We start from the raw sequence: 20,162 nt of genomic DNA on the forward strand, positions 1-20,162 counted from the left end.
TAATGAGGGGCATTTCAGCTCCAAATGGCAAAGTTGAGGGGTATATCAGGTCCTTTTCCCTATAATCTTTATGAAACAAAAACAACAAAATCTTATTACCGTAGTAAAACCTCATTAAATTAATACTTGGTAAATTAATAATTTCTCTAAGATATTTTTTTCTGATTTCGATTTGGGTCAATGAAAAAATTACTTATTTCGGTAAGATAATAACATAACATATTTTAAGAAAAGCCCTATATAAATATATGGTCCCATTAATATTATAAATTAATAATTCTTTAAAAGTACAACTATTTCGATTTGTCTTTTTGTTAAACTTTAAATCTAGTTGAAGTTCGTCTTTAACTTTTCTTATTGCATTCAAAAGTTTTGGTGTTGTCTTTTCGAACTACACCATAATATTGTGAAAAGTTCTAGATACGATAAGTGTTTCCTTACACATAACTGGTTCTATAGGTACTGTATCATCTACAATTTCATCGTCAATATTGTTTTTTATGGTATCCACAATTTCTTCTAAGTCATGGACCACTGAATATGTATCATTTTCACTTGGATAATTCAATAGGTTATTGACGTCCCTTTTATTGTGCTAATCGAAATCATTAATCATGACCTCAAGTTCATAAATAACATTTTCACAAGTGGGTAGGTTCATTCAAATTCTCTAAGATTTTATCCTCCAAATATATTTTGTAGTGTCGAAAATAATTTCTTATTGTCTTTTGCTGAAAATTTGTCGTCCATGCCGGGATTGCTAAATTCATAGCATCCAAAACATATTTTTTCTTGGATCGGTTTCATGTCCCACTTCATAGCCTTCTAATATCCTACGATATAATATGTTTCGATAATACATCTTGAAAGCTTTTAATATCCGAGCATCATAAGGTTGAATCTCAAAACACTCTATAAGTTAATTTTATTAATTTATCGATTATATAGTACCTCTACAAAATAATAATATTTTACGGTCTTAACTATATTAATTTAATGAAATTTTACTGTAATATTAGTCTGAATTGTTGACATATTTTTCATCGTTTAAATTAATTAAAGTGTTCATTTTTAAATATGATTTTAGATTATTTTTTTTCATTTTTATATTTTATTTGGATTTTTTATATGACCAGTTAAAGAAACTTTAATTTCTTAGTTAATATTGAGAACAATTATGATGATTAATGTTTAGTTATTATGAAGAATAATTTCAAATAATTTAAAATGAAAAATGGAAAGAAATGTCTAATTTATGTACTATTCTTTTTTTAAAGGAGGTACAATACCAAATAATTCACTTATTTTGAAATGGAGAGAATTTTATTTATTATTTTCTTTAAGTAATTCTTATTTTAATATTTAAAATTAATCAAAAGAATAACTATTAAATTTTTATTTATTTGTCATACATAAAAAGTTTCTAATAAACAATAATTTAAAATTAGTTAATAAGATCTTTATTATTTGAAACTTTTCTATAAAAACTATTATATGATGTATATATAGATATATAATTTATTTTAAAATCAATTATTATTTTTTAATAATTATATTTTTCTTACGAATATTCTCTATTTCAGTTTATATAATTTAATTTGACTTAAGGAGTGGTTTTAATTTAATTTATACTAAATTAGCCATATAAATTGAAATAGATAGAAAATATAATGGGATGTTTTCTTCTCTTTTTTTTGGTGGAAATTAAGGGGGATGTGGAATTTGAAGGCAAGTGTGAGTTGTAAATCATGCCCGCGGTTGAGTGAATGGTGGGTGATGCAAGAACATGACACGTGGCTAATGGGAAATGGCTTATCTGCCTAATTTATCGATTTGACTTATTGGTTATCAATTCGTAGACTTACTAAGAACTATTAAGATATTGACTTATTAGTTATCCGTTATTGATTTAACCGTTAAGATTTGATTCAAATAATAAATAAGTATAAATCAATTTTGAAATATGGTGACAAACCAAATAAATCATACACACGAATTGATAGACTGTCTTTGCTCAAAATCAACACTAACATATTATAGAATAACAAAAAAATTGAAATTGCCAGAAATAAAAATATGAAACTAAATCCTAAGTCGAGGATTTTATATACCCTATGACATAAATATAATTTATTAATTTATCATCAGATTTCGATTAACCCATTAAAAAAAAAACTCAAACAATAAAAAACTGATAACCCAATAATTAAAAAAAAAAACAAATCATTAAACTAATAACTTATTACCTAGAAATCAATAATTTTTTGATTCATATTATTGACTTCGATTTGATTTCAAGAATATTTATTCCGCGTAGATCACCATTAATTTCTTTGTTATTATTATTTTATAAATATAAGATACGTAACGAATTTGCTACTTTAGGTTTGCCTTTTTCGACCTCCATTTTTGGAAAAGACTCAATGGGTTACATCATGCTTAAATTATTATTTTGTTATTTTAATTCATGTGGTAATGTTTTATCTAATATATTTTAAAAAGAGAGAATTTTTTAAAATTTATGATTTAAATTATTATTTGATCATCTGTGTGAGTATAAATTGTTTCTTTAAAGTAAAAAAGTTAATTTAAATTATTTTTAATTACGAAAAGGTGACATGTGTTTTAGAACCGAACAAAAAAATATATCCATAAATTGAAATAATAATAGAATATATATTTTTTTCGAGTTTTATACCACAATTATTCAATATTCCTACTACGTATCTAAATTATAATATGTTATATATTTAAAACACGTTTTTAAGTTAGTCAAATATTTGAAATGTCTCCAATAATAGGTATGTGGGGCTTTAAAAACCCATAAAGTGTCGTCTATTAAGGCTAATAATAATTGAACCCAACAAAATAAAAGAAAAAACTTTTTAATTTTTTTTCTTAAAATCTTTGTCGTTTCTTCTTCTTCATTTCGTCATCAATATCTTCTTGATAAGGAAAGTAATCAATAGTCTCAAAATCCATAAATAAATTTCAATCAATCCTCACAAAATTAATATAAAGACGGTAAATTTGTTAAATCATAATGGTTATCAAAAAATTAAAATAATAGTGGTATGCGTAACATTTTAAATCACGAGGAGGTGACTGTTATATAGCGGAATTGAAGGGATGTCTTTGAAATTATCCATTATTGAAAAAAAATGCATGCATTACCTTTGTGTATTACTAGTACCCTCGTTGGTATTTATTTTCAACATTAGTTACTCTATTGTGTATCAAAGTGCGTACTACTAATACCATGAGTTTCTAGGTTGTAACATCTCACAAATTGAAATAACTAGGAAGGAGTTAATAATTGGAAATAGTCGTTTTTGGGAAGAATGAAAATCTAGAAATTTTGTTAAGTTAGAATAAGTTGAGTTTTGTTCAACTTCAAACGGCCATAACTCCTAGCTCAGGATGAGTTAGGTGTACTTCCAGATATAGTAGGCAATCTCTTGGAATAATCTTTCCAACGTCGCCGAGTTTGCGCGATTCCGAGTTCGTATGAGGAGATATTCCTTTTGGAAGTTGGGCTGTTTGAATTAGGAAAGTCTAATCCGGATTTTGGAAGGGTATTTTAGTCTTTTCCTTACCAATTGTTTTAATTCATTTTTAGGACTTTAATTGGGGGAAAAGTCAGATTTTAGTCAATTTAGAAAAGTTGAAGTTCACGCTAGGGCTTGGAGAAAAGAGAAAAGAGGAGAAATCAGAAGAGAAATCAAGAATTGTCAAGAACGTTCGAGTTTAGCTTGAGGATTTCATCAAGGGGTGATCCCTACGAAGTATGTGAGATCACATAGCGATGGGTTAGTTCACCCACGCGCCAATCATGATTCAATTCAGCAAAGTTTATTAGATTTGAAAGTAAATCCCTTGAATTCTTGATGAAGTTCGTTTGAATTTGTGTTGTTGGAGTTTGCTTGAGATTGATTCATGTTTTTAGTGGTGTTTTCGAGTAGAATCTGATGTATATTGAGGGTATAAATGATTCTAAGTGTTTGGGGAAAGAACCAATTGAGTTTAGAGGGTTTAGAGATGAAAAACGGAGAAGAAAAGTCGTCAAACACCTACGGATAGGGGTGGGGCATCGCGCCAGCTAGCACCCCCCAAAAGGGTCTTTGAATCTTCATCCTTGGGGCGTCGCGCCAGACAGCGCCCCCCAAAAGGGTCTCTGAATCTTCACCCTTGGGGCGTCGTGCCAGCTAGCGCGCCCCAGACCAGTCCCTGAATGTTGAAGGCTGGCCCCCCCCGCGCCTCTCAGAGCACCAGAGACGCCAGTTCTCCCCATTCGTTCCCTATCTTTTCGTACTTGTTCCTTAGCAATGTACCTATGTTTCTTAGTTGATTCCAACACTCTTAGGTACATCTAAACATCATGAAATCATCCATAAACATGAGATCATGAACCTTGAATCCATAATTCAATTCAAGGAAAGTTAAGAGTCAAGTCTAGAAGTTAAGAAGCAAGTCAAGAGAAGTTTATGAAAGTTTTCAAAAGTCTTTCACAAACGTTTTAACTTTGTTTTAAGACTTAAGTTTTGAGTTAAGCAAAGAGTAAAGAGTTGAGTTCATTTCTCAAAAAGTTATAAGGGAACTAAGTATTCCCAAGAGTTTAAAATGTTTTCACATTTGAACAAGAAAGGGAACATTGATTCCAAGAGCGCTTTTAAGCTAAGTTTTGAGTAATTATCTCAAACCAAAGAAAGAAGTTTGTTTTAAAAACATATGAGCTAAGTATATTTTAGGAGTAGTATTGAGCACCGATATGGGGATACGAGTTCATATTAACTCAAGTCTCCATAAACCATGTAGCCATCATGGGTAGTAGATGATCATACTTTTTAGATGACTCCTTAAGTTACTTTTTAGCATAGACTAGTGGATTCATTTAGTTAAGGCGTTCTATATGACGACAAAGTATAGGACAGTTCTGGCAGCGTGGGTAAGACGATGTATCACCACTTAGGCTCATAGTGGTGGTTGTCAGTTAGAGAATCTCCCACATAAACTATATTACTTTATTATATGAGTAAACCTGAGTTTGTTATTGCATTTTCTTTAACGAACTAAGATGTTTTCCACTATTTTACAAGCTTTCTATATATTGCATATGTTTCATTGCTTTATATTTAGTTAAGTTTTTCAGGAGATGAGTAAAGCCAAGGTAATTGTTCCTTTCAGACTCTTTTCAAGCCTATGTTGTGTTTAGCATTCCAACTCTCATACTTTTACATTCAATGTACTGATTCCAGTTGGCCTGCATCTTATTATGATGCAGATTCAGGTAACCAGGATCATCACCCAGCACCTCATTGATCCAGTTGAGCACTCAGAGTCAGTTGGTGAGCCTCCTTACATTCCGGAGGACTCATTTTACTTTGCTTTAAGTATTTCATTGTTAGGATGATCAGGAGTCTTGTCCCGACATCCCTTTTTGTTTTAGAGGCTTCATAGACAGATAGTATTAGTTCTCTAGTCTTATTCATTTCATATGTATACATTTTAAGACTTGAGTTGCCGTTTTGGCTAAGATATTATTTCTTAAGTTATTGCATGAGTTATACTTCTTGTGTTTAAGTCTTCCGCTGAGTAAGTAAGTCAGGCCAAGGGTTCGCTTGGGGCCAGCAATGGTTCTCGAGTGTCAGCCACGTCCGGGGTGTAGGCTCGGGGCGTGACATAGGTATTAGTAATGCAATGATTTTAATGCATGTATTAAAATGGTTAAAGACTCAATTGCCCCTCAAAATCTTTTTAATCTTTCCCACCATAATTGCAGAGGGTATCTTTATAAATAAATTTTTTTAGCATGTTATTTTTAACGCTTCAAACCAAACAATGCACAAAAAATATATGTATAATTACTGCAAGCATTACTAAAACTTGCACTTTATTTTTTGTCTTTTTTAAGTACTAAATTAGGAGTTCTTACCTATTATAAATAAATAAAATTTACTAATAGTTATCACTTTAATTAATTTCAAAGTTTCAAATATTAAGATAAATTTAATAGCTAGTTTAGTATACGTACATAAATGATTACTAACAGGTGAGATAAATCATGAAATATGACTTCAAAGTTATTATTGATTACTAAGACTATTAAAATACACTAATAAAAATTATTAGGTCACAAATGATTTCTTTACTTGTAACAATAATATAAAGAATCTAAGTATTTAGCAATACAATGCCAAATATTTAGAAAGAACAAATTATTTGAGCTATTAGATATCAAAAAATGAAATATAGGCTATTTTATTCTAAATTTTAGTCCAACCATCATAAAATTCCTAAAAATAATTATTTGAGTTATTATATACCAAAAAATAAAATGTGAGCTTTTTATGCCAAATTTTAGTCCACGTTACAGTGGCAAGATTTCTATTTTTCCTAACATGATTTTCCAAAATCTTTTGTGATTCATCTTGTTTAAATTTTTTTTTTTCCTTATCATATATTTTTTGACTTTAATACAAGCTAATAAAAAATCATGTATAGATTTTTTACTTGTAACAATAACATAAAGAATCTCAATATTTGGTGATACAATCCCAAATACATTTAAAAGGGTGGAGGGAGATATATTTGAGCTATTGGCATCTCCAATCCTAATCTCTATTTTACTATCCAAATATAAAGTTCTTTATTTTTTCAGACAAACCAACTCCAACTCAATTCTCTATTTTACTCTCTAAAAAATAATCTTTTTCTCTCTCCTCAATATGATATTATTATTTCTATTTCATTCTTATTTTCTTATTTCATAATATGCCTCCTTTATTATTTTTATTTTTTAAAATAATAACTTTATATAGTTATCATGTAATATAAAAAAATTATTTTTTCAAATTCTTTACTTATTATAAAAGTTATTTTTTCCTCTAAATTTCTAAATAACATAAAATTGCAAGTTAATATTATATAATATACAAATTAATGGACATTTCAAATAAAAGTGAAATTATTAATGAAATGTAATTACATACAAACTTTACTTTCAAGATTATTACAATGCTCCCATAAATTCTCTATTAATGCATTATTGAGTTCAAAATGAACATTTTTATCCTTAATTATTTTAGGGACAAAGGACAAATATACCCCCGAACTTTCGAAAATGGTATGTCAATACCCTTCGTCATACTTTTCGGACATNTATTGTTCAAATCGGAGATTTTCGTGCAACAAGAACAACTACGAATAATTGAAAAAAGAAATCAACAAGCACAACCGCAATCACAACTACACTAATTATGTTGATCATACACTAATTTTTTCGAATATTGTTAAATCTAAAAATGACCTACCGGATTACTAAATTATTATTGTGATAAAATTATCATGTTATGTATTGTTATCTTGTATTTAAATTATTGTGTTATGTATTGTATTTTAAAATTATAATTTTCATCTTATCATTTTAATTTTGTGCATTATTCATAGTGAAAATTAATAATGATATCAAACTATATTAAAGCGACGAAAATTAAAAAAAACTAAACATTATTAATTCCGGATGAAAGTAGTATATATTAAATAATATATTTTTTAAAAATGTTATAATTACATTAATCCCTTAAAAAGTAACACAAACCGGATACATAATATGTAGCTCAGATACATTAAAAACTAGCTCGGATATATCATAAAATAAATCGGATACATAATATGTAGCTCAGATACATTAAATAGTGGCTCAGATACATTAATATGTAGCTCGGATACATTAAAGAAATAAGGGATTTTAGAAATAAAAGGGGATATTGGAAATAAGGGAAACATAAAACGTGTATTTTAGTAATTTTTCCTATCCATTTTACTTTCCAAATATAGAGAATGAAGAGTAAAATAGAAGTGAGTTAGAGATGGTCTTAGATACTAAAAAATAAAACTATAGACTATTCTATACCGAATTATTTGCCACAGTAGAAGTTCAAATAAAGAAAAAATAGTCAAAACCTCCTTCCTAATTAATGTATTTTTGAGAAAATTTTAAAAATAGCAAATATAATAGACATAATAAGACTCCATAGCTATAGTTTTGATAATTGCACTCCATAACCATAATTTCATTTGCTATGGAGGCAACGGTTTGTATATTTCTGTCCGTTTGAATATTTCGCTTGCGAATATACAAATAGGATAAGTATATACAAGATTTGTATATATACATTTAGAGTTTTTTCAGAAATCCATTTATATATTTCGCTTGTCAATATACAAACAAAGTAATTTATTATTATTTTTTCATAAATCGTACACAAATATACAAAATTCTGAATTTATATTATACAAATTTTGAATTTATACAAATCAGGCGAATAGCAAGAATTGAGGAAATTATTGCCACAAATACAACAGATAATATGACCCCTAAGACTTTGAAGAGTTGCAATTTTTGCAAAAAGTGAAAACAGAAACTGTAAACCTTTTATTTCTTAAAGTTTGGTTGAAAAGCAGTGCCTTGAAGGAAATCTTCTCTACAACTGGGCATAAATGATCTGTTTTTTTTATAAAGAAATTCAAGATACTGCAATCTTGGTTCCTATTAAAAATAAAATAAAATAAAGAATCAATACAATTTTGAGAAATGACTTTATGTGCAACAGAATCAGCTAATAAATAAGCAAATAAAAATAGAATACGTGAACTAAAAGTAAACAGAAAAGAGGATAAACTCTTTTGCAAGAAGGCACACCAACATTAGTCTCCTTCAGCTCATTTTTCTTTTGATAAGCCCTTTGAAGAAGTCAAAACTGCATCCATGGAATAAAAACAAATTGTTAAACTACTAATGATCCAAGCAAACATGCTTAAATTAATAATTAAAAAAACTAACAGCTCATTACTGCCAAAAATAACCCAGACAATAGGATAGAACCAAAAACAGCACCCCAATGATGGTAGTTATTCTTATCAGAAAAAATGACCGTAACGAAAGAACAGCTCATCTTTGTTTGTTTTCCTTTACCTAAATTTCCTAAAATAAAGCACACAAGGAAAATAGCAATTTTTTGAAATGTATACGCATTCATCTTTCGTTAAGTAGCAAAACATTGATTAGATAGTTCATTGGTTATCTGTCTTTTTGCCTTCTATACTTTTTTTCTCTATGGCAAGTGGGCTAGAGAAATAGGAAATCCTTTTTGCAACTCCAATTTTTTACCCTTATCGACAAAGACAAGGGGAGGGCCTTGATTCTCAACCTAATTAATATATCAGCAACTATTACACTTCTTCTTTGACCTGTGGGTGTGAATCGCAGTTGTGGAACTAGCTCTGCCATGATGACTTCTGTACTTTTAGCTTATTCTTGGGGTATAGAAGGCGTTGATCCTAGTCGAGGTAAATGAATCATACCCAATTCCAGGGAAAAGGCAAGGAACTTTCAACAGGCATGGTATGAGAGGAAACAGACCAGCCTAAGGCCTCTTTAGCGACTCTATAGCTAACAGGTAGATGATATGAATAAGTACCTCATGTATTTATAACTAAAAAGCACTAGTGTTAACACAGAACTTTAAGGCAAATATGTGAACTGTATCATTGTAAGGATCGTCTCACATCCAATCAAACATTATAGTTACTGAGTGGAGAAAAATGAAAAAAATGTAAGTAATTTTCATTTGATTTCTCTGGGATACTACTGTAAACTCTAATTTCTAAGACTTCATTGATTTTGGTTTCAATAAAAGGGTCCACTTTTCTTCATTTATACGTCTTAAAACTATCCCCATCCCAACTTAAAGATCTTACCTTGATTTTGGCATGGGTGATAATGTGAGCTAAAACTTATAATATCCGGATAGAAATGAGTCCAAAAGTAGAGAATTAACTTTTTATTTTGAAAATTTTGAACTTCTGAAAACTGAAGTGGACCCGATTACATAAGAAATTAAAATAACAAATTTACATCAGATTTAAATCTGTTGACAGTTGATAATCGTAAGACAAACCTGTTGCCATCTGGGTGTAACTCACACATTTGACCATCATCTGTGATTCCTAATAAATACCCTGAGGATGTCAAACCCTGAAAGTACAATCATTTGTTTATGTAGCTAATTACAGGGATAAAACAGTTTACTAGATCAAGGACAACTAAGACAAGTATGAAAATTATATGGTACTAATCAAAACAGGAATTTAAATAAACTTCAGAACGTGTTCACTTCATGGGGATTGATGAGGGGTGCCAGCTTCAGCTGAGTGATTATAAAAAGAAAAACAATCAACAAATATCACAAGCATAAACTAAAGGGTGGCACATGTCACATCATGGAAGGGAAGAATCAACAATCAAGGATTCGGTAGTAACATAGATTTTCTACAGGTTCCTTACCTTCTTCACAAGAATAAGAAGTGGTAGCTATTCATGGCCTCTCTTTTATCTGTTCAGAGATCCTTCATTAAACTCATCCTAGATATCGCTTCAGTTTCCTATACTTCACTCTAACTCAAGACGTTGAACCCAGTTAACTCATGGATAGCATATTAACAAAATCAAATTGAGAGGTTAAAGGGGGAAAAAAAAGATATTTGGTAACTCGTACATCGCACTATAACTCCATATTTTCTTAAGAGCACACTATTCCCTAGTGTGTATTAGGAGAAAAGTCACCCCTAACAACAACTAGGCCTCTATAGAAAGCAAGTCGGGATTGGCTATGAATCCTCATTGACCATGTCATTCCATGTGAAACTCGTCTCAGACAAGCATTGCGGCTTGCGCAACATAAACAATTAAATACAAATAAAAAAGACTAAAAGTTCTCTATTTTCTATTGGGAGAAAAATATATGACAAGACTAAGAAGCTCCTAGAAGATGCACGACCTAAAGTAAATGTATTGATTTTTCTCTCCATCGGAACAATAGGGCCGTTATGCTCATTACTAAACTTGTTGAAGAAGTGAAATATAACCAAGGCATATCTTTTTTATTAGAGGCTGAATCAATCCTTTCCCAAATCCCAACTAACTGATATCAGCTATATCATCTTTCTCTTCCATTGTACTCTATTTTTTCACCTGATTTGCATGGCTCGTAACGGAAGAAAATTGATGTGTTTATTCATTTATAATTCAAGTCTTTGGAACAATTTTAAGGAACTCATAGTGTGAATGGTTGTTATAAATCCTTTAACAGTTTCAAGTGCCTAAGTGGCCATTAAGGCTTTCAGTCTCCTATTCAGATAATCCCAAGAGAAAGATTGAATGGAACCCATCGACTTAAGTACTAAGCTCAAAAACATCCAAAAGCACCGCCAAAACCACCATCTTATCTTTCTGCAACACTATTCCAAATTGATGACTTCACATTACTAATCTGGTGCACTCCTCTTTCCGTGCATCTTAACATGTTATCCTGCAATGTATATTATAAGATATACCTGTTGGAGTTTAAATAACACATCACTGTCAAGAAGCAGCCTTACTAGAAATAGATCTCGGAGTTCAAAAAGAAATCATATTATAACCAAAAATAAAGAGTGACGAGGCGTAATACTGAAAATTGAATAAGAATAGTACTTTATTTCTCAGGACTAGTAACCGAGATAGTCCACTCAAACCAACCTGAATGGTGACTACATTTTCAACGAATTGGTCCTGATCATCGCTTCTATCCTGCACAATAACCCTCTGTCCACTGCATTTACATGAGAGGGCAGAAGAATCACAGTTACTAACTGAAGAGAAAACATCTTGTTAGACTTGAATTCAGCACTCAATAAGAAAAAGAAGTGAACTTCACACCGACTTAACCTGTATAATGGTTAACCAGATTTAACAATAGGTAAGCAGTCAAAAGGAAGAACAAAAAGGTAAATAATTAAAATGAACCATGTGACAACCAGAAGAGTTTACATGTTCTGTCCATTAGTTGGTTTCATGATAACACATGTAAAATATTTCTACATCTGAATAAGGAATAAACATCATGGACAACCACGACATCTCAGACTCAAATCTCAGCGAAGGCAAAAAGAGTAGGTAATTTCTTCCCATTTATCCAAGCCTTGGTGGATAGAGACACATAGTTATATGATACCTATACTGGTGAAAGGTAGCAGGTACCCATGGAATTAGTCGAGGTGCACACAAGCTGACCCGGACTCTAGTCCTCTACGGTTAGCAAAATTAAAAAATAGTGAATAAACGACATGGACCATACATTGATTATGTGATGTCAAGTGTAGCAGATAATCAACTCCCACCAAATACATTTGGGCTTGCTCAGAGGTTAGCTTTGCATCTTCTTAATTTCTGGGTATGCGTTAGTATACAGTAAAGGATTCGAGCTCCATCCAACTTCCTCTTTACCTTTTACTTTAGATATGTGAACTTGTTTTAATATAAAAAGAAGGATAACATTTTCACCAGAAGAGAGAAATGAGAGAAAAAGAAGAGAGCCGAAGGCCAGTCGAGGAGGCCAAAAAATAACATATGACCATTTCTGGGAATTTGTAAATAAAACAAAAACATCTGGAGGGTCCCCGAGTATTGTCCTCCGTCCTTCTGCTCAATTTCATGTTAATTCACTCTTACAATACGAGGATCTACCTTCTCCTTTTGCTGCGGTTACAACTTTAGCTCCACAGAAGTCTACAGAACATTTTTTTCTCTTCACGTCACAGTTTTTGGAGGGAGATTTGCACTACCATTCACCTCACGTCCACAAGCTTTTGTCCATTTTATGCAGGATGAAGCTGTGCTAATTTTCTGTCATCTGATGGACAAGGAAGGTGGCATTTCTTGAACCAAGTAGTCCCATGCATCTTCAGCTTTGTCATGGCTATCCATCAGACGTAAATCTACTATACAACCTTCCAGCCACCAAAGAACCATGATACCTAGGCTCGGACATCAGTTCCAATACAAGTACATTGAAATCTTTGTGCATCATTACTGTGTTTGAATGATACAAGTGAACTACCAAGGCCTAGGTCCATTTTAATTTTGTTTAAAAGTCCCTTTTGTAGGCAGGACTCAGGAGAATGACACAATCCAGCGATCCACAAGTGTTATATCACACAAAGCTTTCCTTTACTCATCTAGGAGCAGTCTTGTCCTACCCTATGACATGGTAAAAGAATTTGAGTTTTACCTACGTTCTCCCATCAAAAGCACATTCAAGCATAAAAAGAAGCACACATGTGATTAGAAGTGAATAAAGGATCAACTTTACAGGATTTCTATAGCATAAAGTTCTCTGCTTGGTAAAAAGCTTCAAAGTGGAAGAGTAGCAGGCTAGCAGCATAACAGATATTGGAATCTACAGTAACATATAACAGTTTCTACCTGTGTAACCAAGTCTGATAGTACAACTCTTCAAGAGCTTGAAATCCTGCATGCACACAGCAGAATGTATCACTCTTTTCATTACCATACCACGATATGCAGAAGCTCTTCACCAAGAAATCACTCCATGATTTCCAGGTAGAACAGTTCTAAGATAATCACAAACAGCAAAATGAAGTTGATAATAAACCATAAAACTGAACTTTATGAATTCGAACATTGCACGAGAATCTAATACACAACGTCCCAGAATACCACCAACACTACAAAATTTCTATGGATCTCTAAGCTGCATAAGCACCTAATACCCTGGATGACAAGCTCAACATTAACCAACCCAATGCAAAATATAATCATTACTGAACCTCCAACTCATTTGCTAACACTGAAATATCATTATTCTCCTTATCAAAAGTATCATTATTCTCATTACTGAACCTCCAATTCATTTGTTGACACTGAAATATCATCTCAATGGAAAACTAGGACACCGAAACAGGCCAGCTTAGGAAAAGGCACAGGCAAGTGGAAATAGAGTCCAGCATATGATACATTCTGATATCTTTTTTTGAGAGAGGTAACAAAATGATAAATTTTGATATTAGCATTGAACTATCAATGGGAAGAAAGGTTGGTATTATTTGATAAACCATTTTTTGGACACGTTTTACATACAACTGGTAAATTACAATCTCATCACCATCAACCAAAAACTATGCTTAAAATTACTGAATCTTCCACCAAGAACCAACTTAGTTTTTCCACTAAATATATATAAACAGTTTATAGAAACAAGGACACCTCACATTCATATTGGAAGTTTGCGAACTTCATTTCATTTTTTTAACATCATCCACCAAGAAGAAAAAGTAAGGGGAGGGGAGGAGAAAGCATTATCTTTCTAGAAACAATTACTGGATACCACTCAAATTACATGGTATGCAAACAACAATATGATATTTATTTTATTTTTTTATTTATTTTATAACTGAAAAATTCCCTATGAGTTAGCAAGCTAACGCCAGTTGGCCCATAGGTTTGATACCCAAAATATAGACCTACCCTTCTACCTTGCTCCCAGTTAAATGCTAAGTTTCATGTCAGTAGTGGGGCAGACAACAACATCTTATAGAAAAATGACATTAAAGAACAACAGCAAAACCTAAAGCAAAAAAAATGATTAAAATCTCTGATATTGTAACCTTGCTCATATGAACAGGTTTTGCGACACAGTCAGCTTCCGTATTAATAGCTCTCTGTCACTTTAACCCTGCTCATATATTTTTAAGATTACTCAATTCCATTGCTAAATTTTATGATTAAAATCTCAAAATGAAATTGATAAAAAAGAGTTAGCTGACAAGTTAAAGACCTACTAGTTGGAGTTTTTTTAACATTGGGGTTTAAGGATTTCACAGATATTGAAAATTTTCCAATGTTTAACATGGCTCTCTTTTCGGGTTTAAGAAGTTGAGTAGCTATTTAGCAGCATCGAAAGTTCTCTTTATTTTTGTCATGCCCCAAGACTTTGGCTGGGAAATCTAACCCACTGATTCTTTTCTCTCTCTCTCATCCTTCGTTTCTGTTTATCATTGGTGGTCATTACTTGTTGTACTGATTTATCCAGGAGCTAAAATTATTTTAATACTATCTTCATTTCTGAAAAGCTGACCACATGCAACATCATGTTTTGGTATGTAGAAACTCAGGACCACCTAGACAAACGTAGCTCTAGCTTAGGCTCAACAAAGGCAGAATTAAAGTAGGTAAGATCTAAAACCCAAACCAAAGATGAAGTAACACAAAAATATGAAGCTAAATTGGAAGTACTTTGAACTTACACAAGGCTTCAATATTTTATGTTTCTCCCATGTTGATGAGTTAAAAACAAGAGTAAAGGCTATCAAGTAAACTACAAAACCAGGAAACAGATAGAAAATGAATGGTTGTTCTTTTGATCTATGAATAACCATATTGATCAACTTGAACTAGCATGCTGAGCATTCCAGAACATCCATATTATTGACTAGTCCGTGGAGTTTGTATTTCAACAATTGGAAGTCGGCCAGTATATTCATGATGGTTGAGTAGTTAAAAGGCAACTTACCTTGTTTTAAGAAAACATCATAAAGGTTCTCAAATTTATTGAAAAAGGCTGCAATGATATCTTCTCTTTTCAATTCACGTGAGAGAGGATTCACTCTCTTCAAAGCAGCATTCAAGCATGTAGTAGGCTTCTCGTTCCCCACATTCAATCCAACTCCTGCGAAGTATTTTTTATCAAAGCACTCCAATGTAATTTCTCCAAATCGATATAGAATGAGAGGAGAAAGAAACAAATACAGATGTTCATCAGTCGATTTAGAATGATTTGAAGAGGGTGCATGAAAGTTAGCTATGTTAATCAAGACTGCAAGAGTAAGAAAATTTGTTGACTAACTAAATTCATTAAGTTTGCAACATCTGAAACCCCGTCAAGCTGGTAATGGCATGCAAAGTTCTATAAATTGAAGGAAAAAGTCTGTTCTTTATTTCAAACAGGAAGAGAAAATATAATGAACATCAGTGACAGTATTTCCTTTTTTCCTTTTTGCAAGTTAATGAGTGAGACAGTTTACCAGCACTAACATAGAACTTCTTTGACCTATATACCGATGTGCTTAGGATGCCTCCCACTTTAAGGCCACCTAAATATAGATCATTTGGCCACTTTATTCGAACATCAAGATGTGGCGTGCCCTGTAACACATAACGCAGCCAAGAACAAGAAGGAAAAAAAAGTTTAACATACCAACAGTTATTCTAAATAAAGTATATGATCTACATGTTACACAAAGCTTCTATGCAGCACACATCTAGTTTCAACAAATCCTGTCCTATCACTCCTCCTTCTTCCATATCTATCCAGATAGCATTTGAAATTGTTCAAATACATACTACCTACAGTATTATGGCATAATCAAAGCAATTAGGAGTATTATTTTGCCAAATAGCGATAAGGTTTAGGAAATACTATATGTTCATCGATACACCACCAACACATGAAGATACAAATTCTTAATTATTTAGGCAAATCTAAACGAAAACAAAGTAATCAATAGAAAAGATTGACAGAGAATCTTGTAACTCAAGAAGAACCAAAAATCTATGAGTGCTCCATCTAATAAGCAGTTCTAATCATCTGAATCTACCTGAAATTTGATATAAGTGCATCTTACAGTTCACTGACTAATTCAATGGACACTGTTAATTATCCAAATTTTCCCTGTCACGGTAATCTCTTTCCTGAATACTTCCTAACACAAAAAACATTCTTTAGGAAATAGGACACTCTCTTTAGCAGACCAATAAGCACTAAACAATAAATGTCTGCAAGTACTGTATACAATTATTCACAGACCATTCATCAGATAACTGCTTCAATTTCCAAGTATACAAACACAATGACAAAACCATAAAGTACATGAGTAAGAACAAACGTTTCAATTGACAAAATCTAGATAGAGCATATAAAACTTACAAAGATAAGTGAGAAAACTTTAATTCATTGTTAAAGCAATGTGGACATATAGTCACATTTATCTCCTTCTTACTTTTCCCATACATTGATTAAACATTTACCAATCTAATTTCAATTTCAGGATGCCAGCCATTACACATTTGTAATATAAGTACTTACCTTTTCCAAACAGATAGCCTTAATGGCCTCTGTCATAGCAAGACAGACTACATACTGCAAATGTGGCACCACTCTGCCGTCCTCCATTTGTATTGAAAATGAAAACAAAAGGCAACCCTTTGGTGATTGCCACAAATTACTCGAACGGCCTTCAAAGGTAAATAAATATATAATCAAATCAAAGTAACATATGAATAAATTTGGGCAAATATGATAAGACCAAAAAATCTTCAATACACAAAATACAACAACTTCAGTTTTTAATTCCTAGTCTACAAGTCATGCATTTTTTTAAAATTATTTTTGTGTATTGAACAAATAAATCCCTAACGTTAAAGCAATGATGGAGAACGACACCTTCTCTAACCTCCCTTCATTGTTAATGGAAAAAGTCACGTGCAAGGAAAATAATGTCAACACATATCTATGCTTTTCTAAAGGTCCGAAAGACATTTTTACTAATCCATAGTTGGTGGAGGAAACAAAACCTCTCATTTGGTGTCACAATCCACCTCTAACCTCTTCATATAAAATTTAATCTTCTTGACATAGCTGCAGAAGTTATTGTTTCTTTATTTCAAAGACAATAAATCAATTACAATTAGTAAAAGAGAGCATAATTGGTTGCACAAATTGAAGCAGATCAGCATGTGCTAATAAGCACTTAATCGGATTGTACCACATAAGTAAGCATAGTTCACTAGAACAAAATTAATAGTTTATGAGCCCTCGATTAGAGAGGGCAGATCATTACGTGAAGTGTGTACAACTTAAAAAGACTTGGGCTTTTAAAGAGTTAACAATGCAATTATCCAAAACAAACATAAATCTGCATACCTCTCCCTTTCAGTTGCACATCAGCAACACACACTGTCCCAACTGGTAAGTCAGAGTTATTTCTGCAATATTCAAGTAATTAAAATGAACAAGTTTTTTTCACAATATCAACAAAAGTAAATACACATACTTAAGCATGCTAATCTAAATTAAGGTAAATAGCTTGCTAGATGTATTACAAATTAAAAATTGAATACAGGGATTGGACAATTACTGTGAAATAACATCATGAGTTGACGACAATTTGGGAGAATAAATGATGAGTCTCCCAAAATGCTTAGTCGAAAGGGAGTTAAAGTATTCTCCAATTTGAAACGCGTCATCTTCAAATGGCGTTTCGACCTCGGAAGGCAGAATAACCTCAACTTCTTCACCATTTTTACGCAGTTGAAGAGTATTGTTATCCTTTAATACCTTTGCCACATCATTCTCCTCATTGGATTTTCCGGCGAGTAGAAGAAGAGTGCGGTCAGGTGCTTCCGATTCCATTTTTCCTCCGAGTACGTGTGATGCTGAGAAAGCTTTGAGGTGTGGAAGAGGGAGAATTGATGGGAAATTGGGAAATTTTCGAAGAGAGGCGGTGAAAAAGATGTGTTTGAATTGAGAAATCATCAGTTGCTCAAAAGACGGAGAAATTAATGCTGAGAATTTAGCGCCTGTAAACAGCACCACTGCCAAACAATCCAAATTTTCAAAATATTGTTTGGCTATATAATTTGCTATTATTTGACGAATATTTTTGATTAACAATTTAAATTTTCAAATACTACTAAAAATTACCTCAAATTTTTATTCATCATTTATAGTTTTGGATTAAACTTCAAACCTAATTCATTGTATAAAATTTATATGATTATATACATTGTATATAGTTATTATCCGAACTTATTCTACGAATTTACTTTCAATTACAAATAGTAAGAAGTAATAGTTTTTTCTATATAAACCATTTGTATTTTCTTTCTTTTTTTAGATTTGTATTAGTTTTGTTCGTTGCGTTGTCTTTTCCTTATGGTACATATTCATTATAAAACGATGATACAAATTTATGGGTATTTTAAATAATTTTTAAAATTTATGGGTATAAATTGTATTTATTTACAGAGTATATATTTCTCCCAAAATTTATGATCAAACGCATGATAAAACTTTACCTAAGAATAACTTGCCAAAAATATTTAGAGATGTATGGCCCATATAGAAATTTTGACCAAAGTAAGCTGAATTAAAAACAAATTCACCTAACTAATACGTTTTTAAAGTTTTTTACAAAAGTAGTATAAACATACTTCATAGTAACGTTTTAGGTTATTTTTATTTTAAAAATTCAACGGACAGAAAAGCTGACGAATCTGACGACGTTAAATGAATAAACGTTACTATGAGTAACGTTTTAGGTGTAAAACGTTACTCACAATAACATTTATTGAGAATCCAATCACATCCAATCCTGTAAATTCATAATGAAATCCTGCAAATTTAAAACGCTACTCATAGTAACGTTTTGCACCTAAAACGTAACTGTGAGTAACATTTTAGGTGTAAAACGTTACTCACAATAATGTTTATTGAGAATCCAATCACATCCAATCCTGTAAATTCATAATGAAATCTTGCAAATTTAAAATGTTACTCATAGTAATGTTTATAAAGAATCCAATCACGGGCCTTCGACTCCTGCAAATTTAGAATCGAATCCTGCAAATTTAGCTGTAAAACATTACTATGAGTAACGTTTTACCTTAAAAACGTGACTATTAGTTACAACACGTGTGATTATAAAATAAATGTTGTTGTAAGGAATTTTTTGCATATTCCAACAATATTCATCAAAACTTTCACTTGTGTTGCCCATTGTTAAAATAATATTCACAAAACTTCATCAGGTATGAATTAAATAAGTCAAATTTATCATATTATGTTAAGTTTTTACTATAGCTTTAAAATTATTTTTCTAATTTATTAATATTATTTTTAAAAAATATCTTATTTTTATGTGTAGGATAAAGATGACGAGCTTTGAACATAATGTGATGGTTGCTTTGTATTGAGGTGGCGAAATAATTACGAATATGAACGGATTTAGGTATACTGAATGTGCTAGAATGATTATTAGTATGTCTACCTCAACTAACTATGTTGAATTGGTTGGATTGTTGCATGAGAAAATGGGAACAAATAGTGAAAATATTCATATGGATATTTCTGGAAAATATCCATGTTCAATTCAAGGTAACAATACAAGGTTCATTGAGTTTAAAATTGAGAATGACCAATCTTTGTTACAATTCCTTTTCATACCTCAAAAATTTGCGGATAAGATTGATATAAATGTCTTGGAGA

General features: G+C 31.6%; 2 protein-coding genes across 2 annotated transcripts in view; both read right to left on the reverse strand.

Annotated features, from left to right (window-relative positions):
- Positions 1 to 20,162, reverse strand: part of LOC125844901 (fluoride export protein 1) — a 300,878-nt gene that overhangs the window by 212,703 nt on the left and 68,013 nt on the right. The window lies entirely within an intron of this gene.
- LOC125844903 (biotin--protein ligase 2-like) lies at positions 8,586 to 18,493 on the reverse strand. The gene is made up of 9 exons (XM_049524267.1): positions 18,034 to 18,493; positions 17,820 to 17,881; positions 16,983 to 17,131; positions 15,922 to 16,042; positions 15,411 to 15,566; positions 13,304 to 13,349; positions 11,579 to 11,651; positions 9,960 to 10,036; positions 8,586 to 8,759 (listed from the first exon to the last, which is right to left on the reverse strand). The coding sequence occupies exons 1-9, from the start codon at positions 18,429 to 18,431 to the stop codon at positions 8,717 to 8,719; spliced, it is 1,125 nt and encodes a 374-aa protein (XP_049380224.1). The 5' UTR covers positions 18,432 to 18,493; the 3' UTR covers positions 8,586 to 8,716.

This window comes from Solanum stenotomum, chromosome 11, assembly GCF_019186545.1.
Source record: "Solanum stenotomum isolate F172 chromosome 11, ASM1918654v1, whole genome shotgun sequence".
NCBI lineage: Eukaryota > Viridiplantae > Streptophyta > Magnoliopsida > Solanales > Solanaceae > Solanum > Solanum stenotomum.

Excerpts from the sequence above, each read along its gene's own strand:
- LOC125844903 (XM_049524267.1), bottom strand. The coding sequence starts at position 18,431 with ATGATTTCTCAATTCAAACACATCTTTTTCACCGCCTCTCTTCGAAAA. Across the intron at positions 17,882-18,033 it reads ACTCATGATGTTATTTCACA|AAATAACTCTGACTTACCAG; the intron begins GTAATTGTCCAA and ends TGAATATTGCAG. Across the intron at positions 13,350-15,410 it reads TGATGTTTTCTTAAAACAAG|GATTTCAAGCTCTTGAAGAG; the intron begins GTAAGTTGCCTT and ends GTGTGCATGCAG.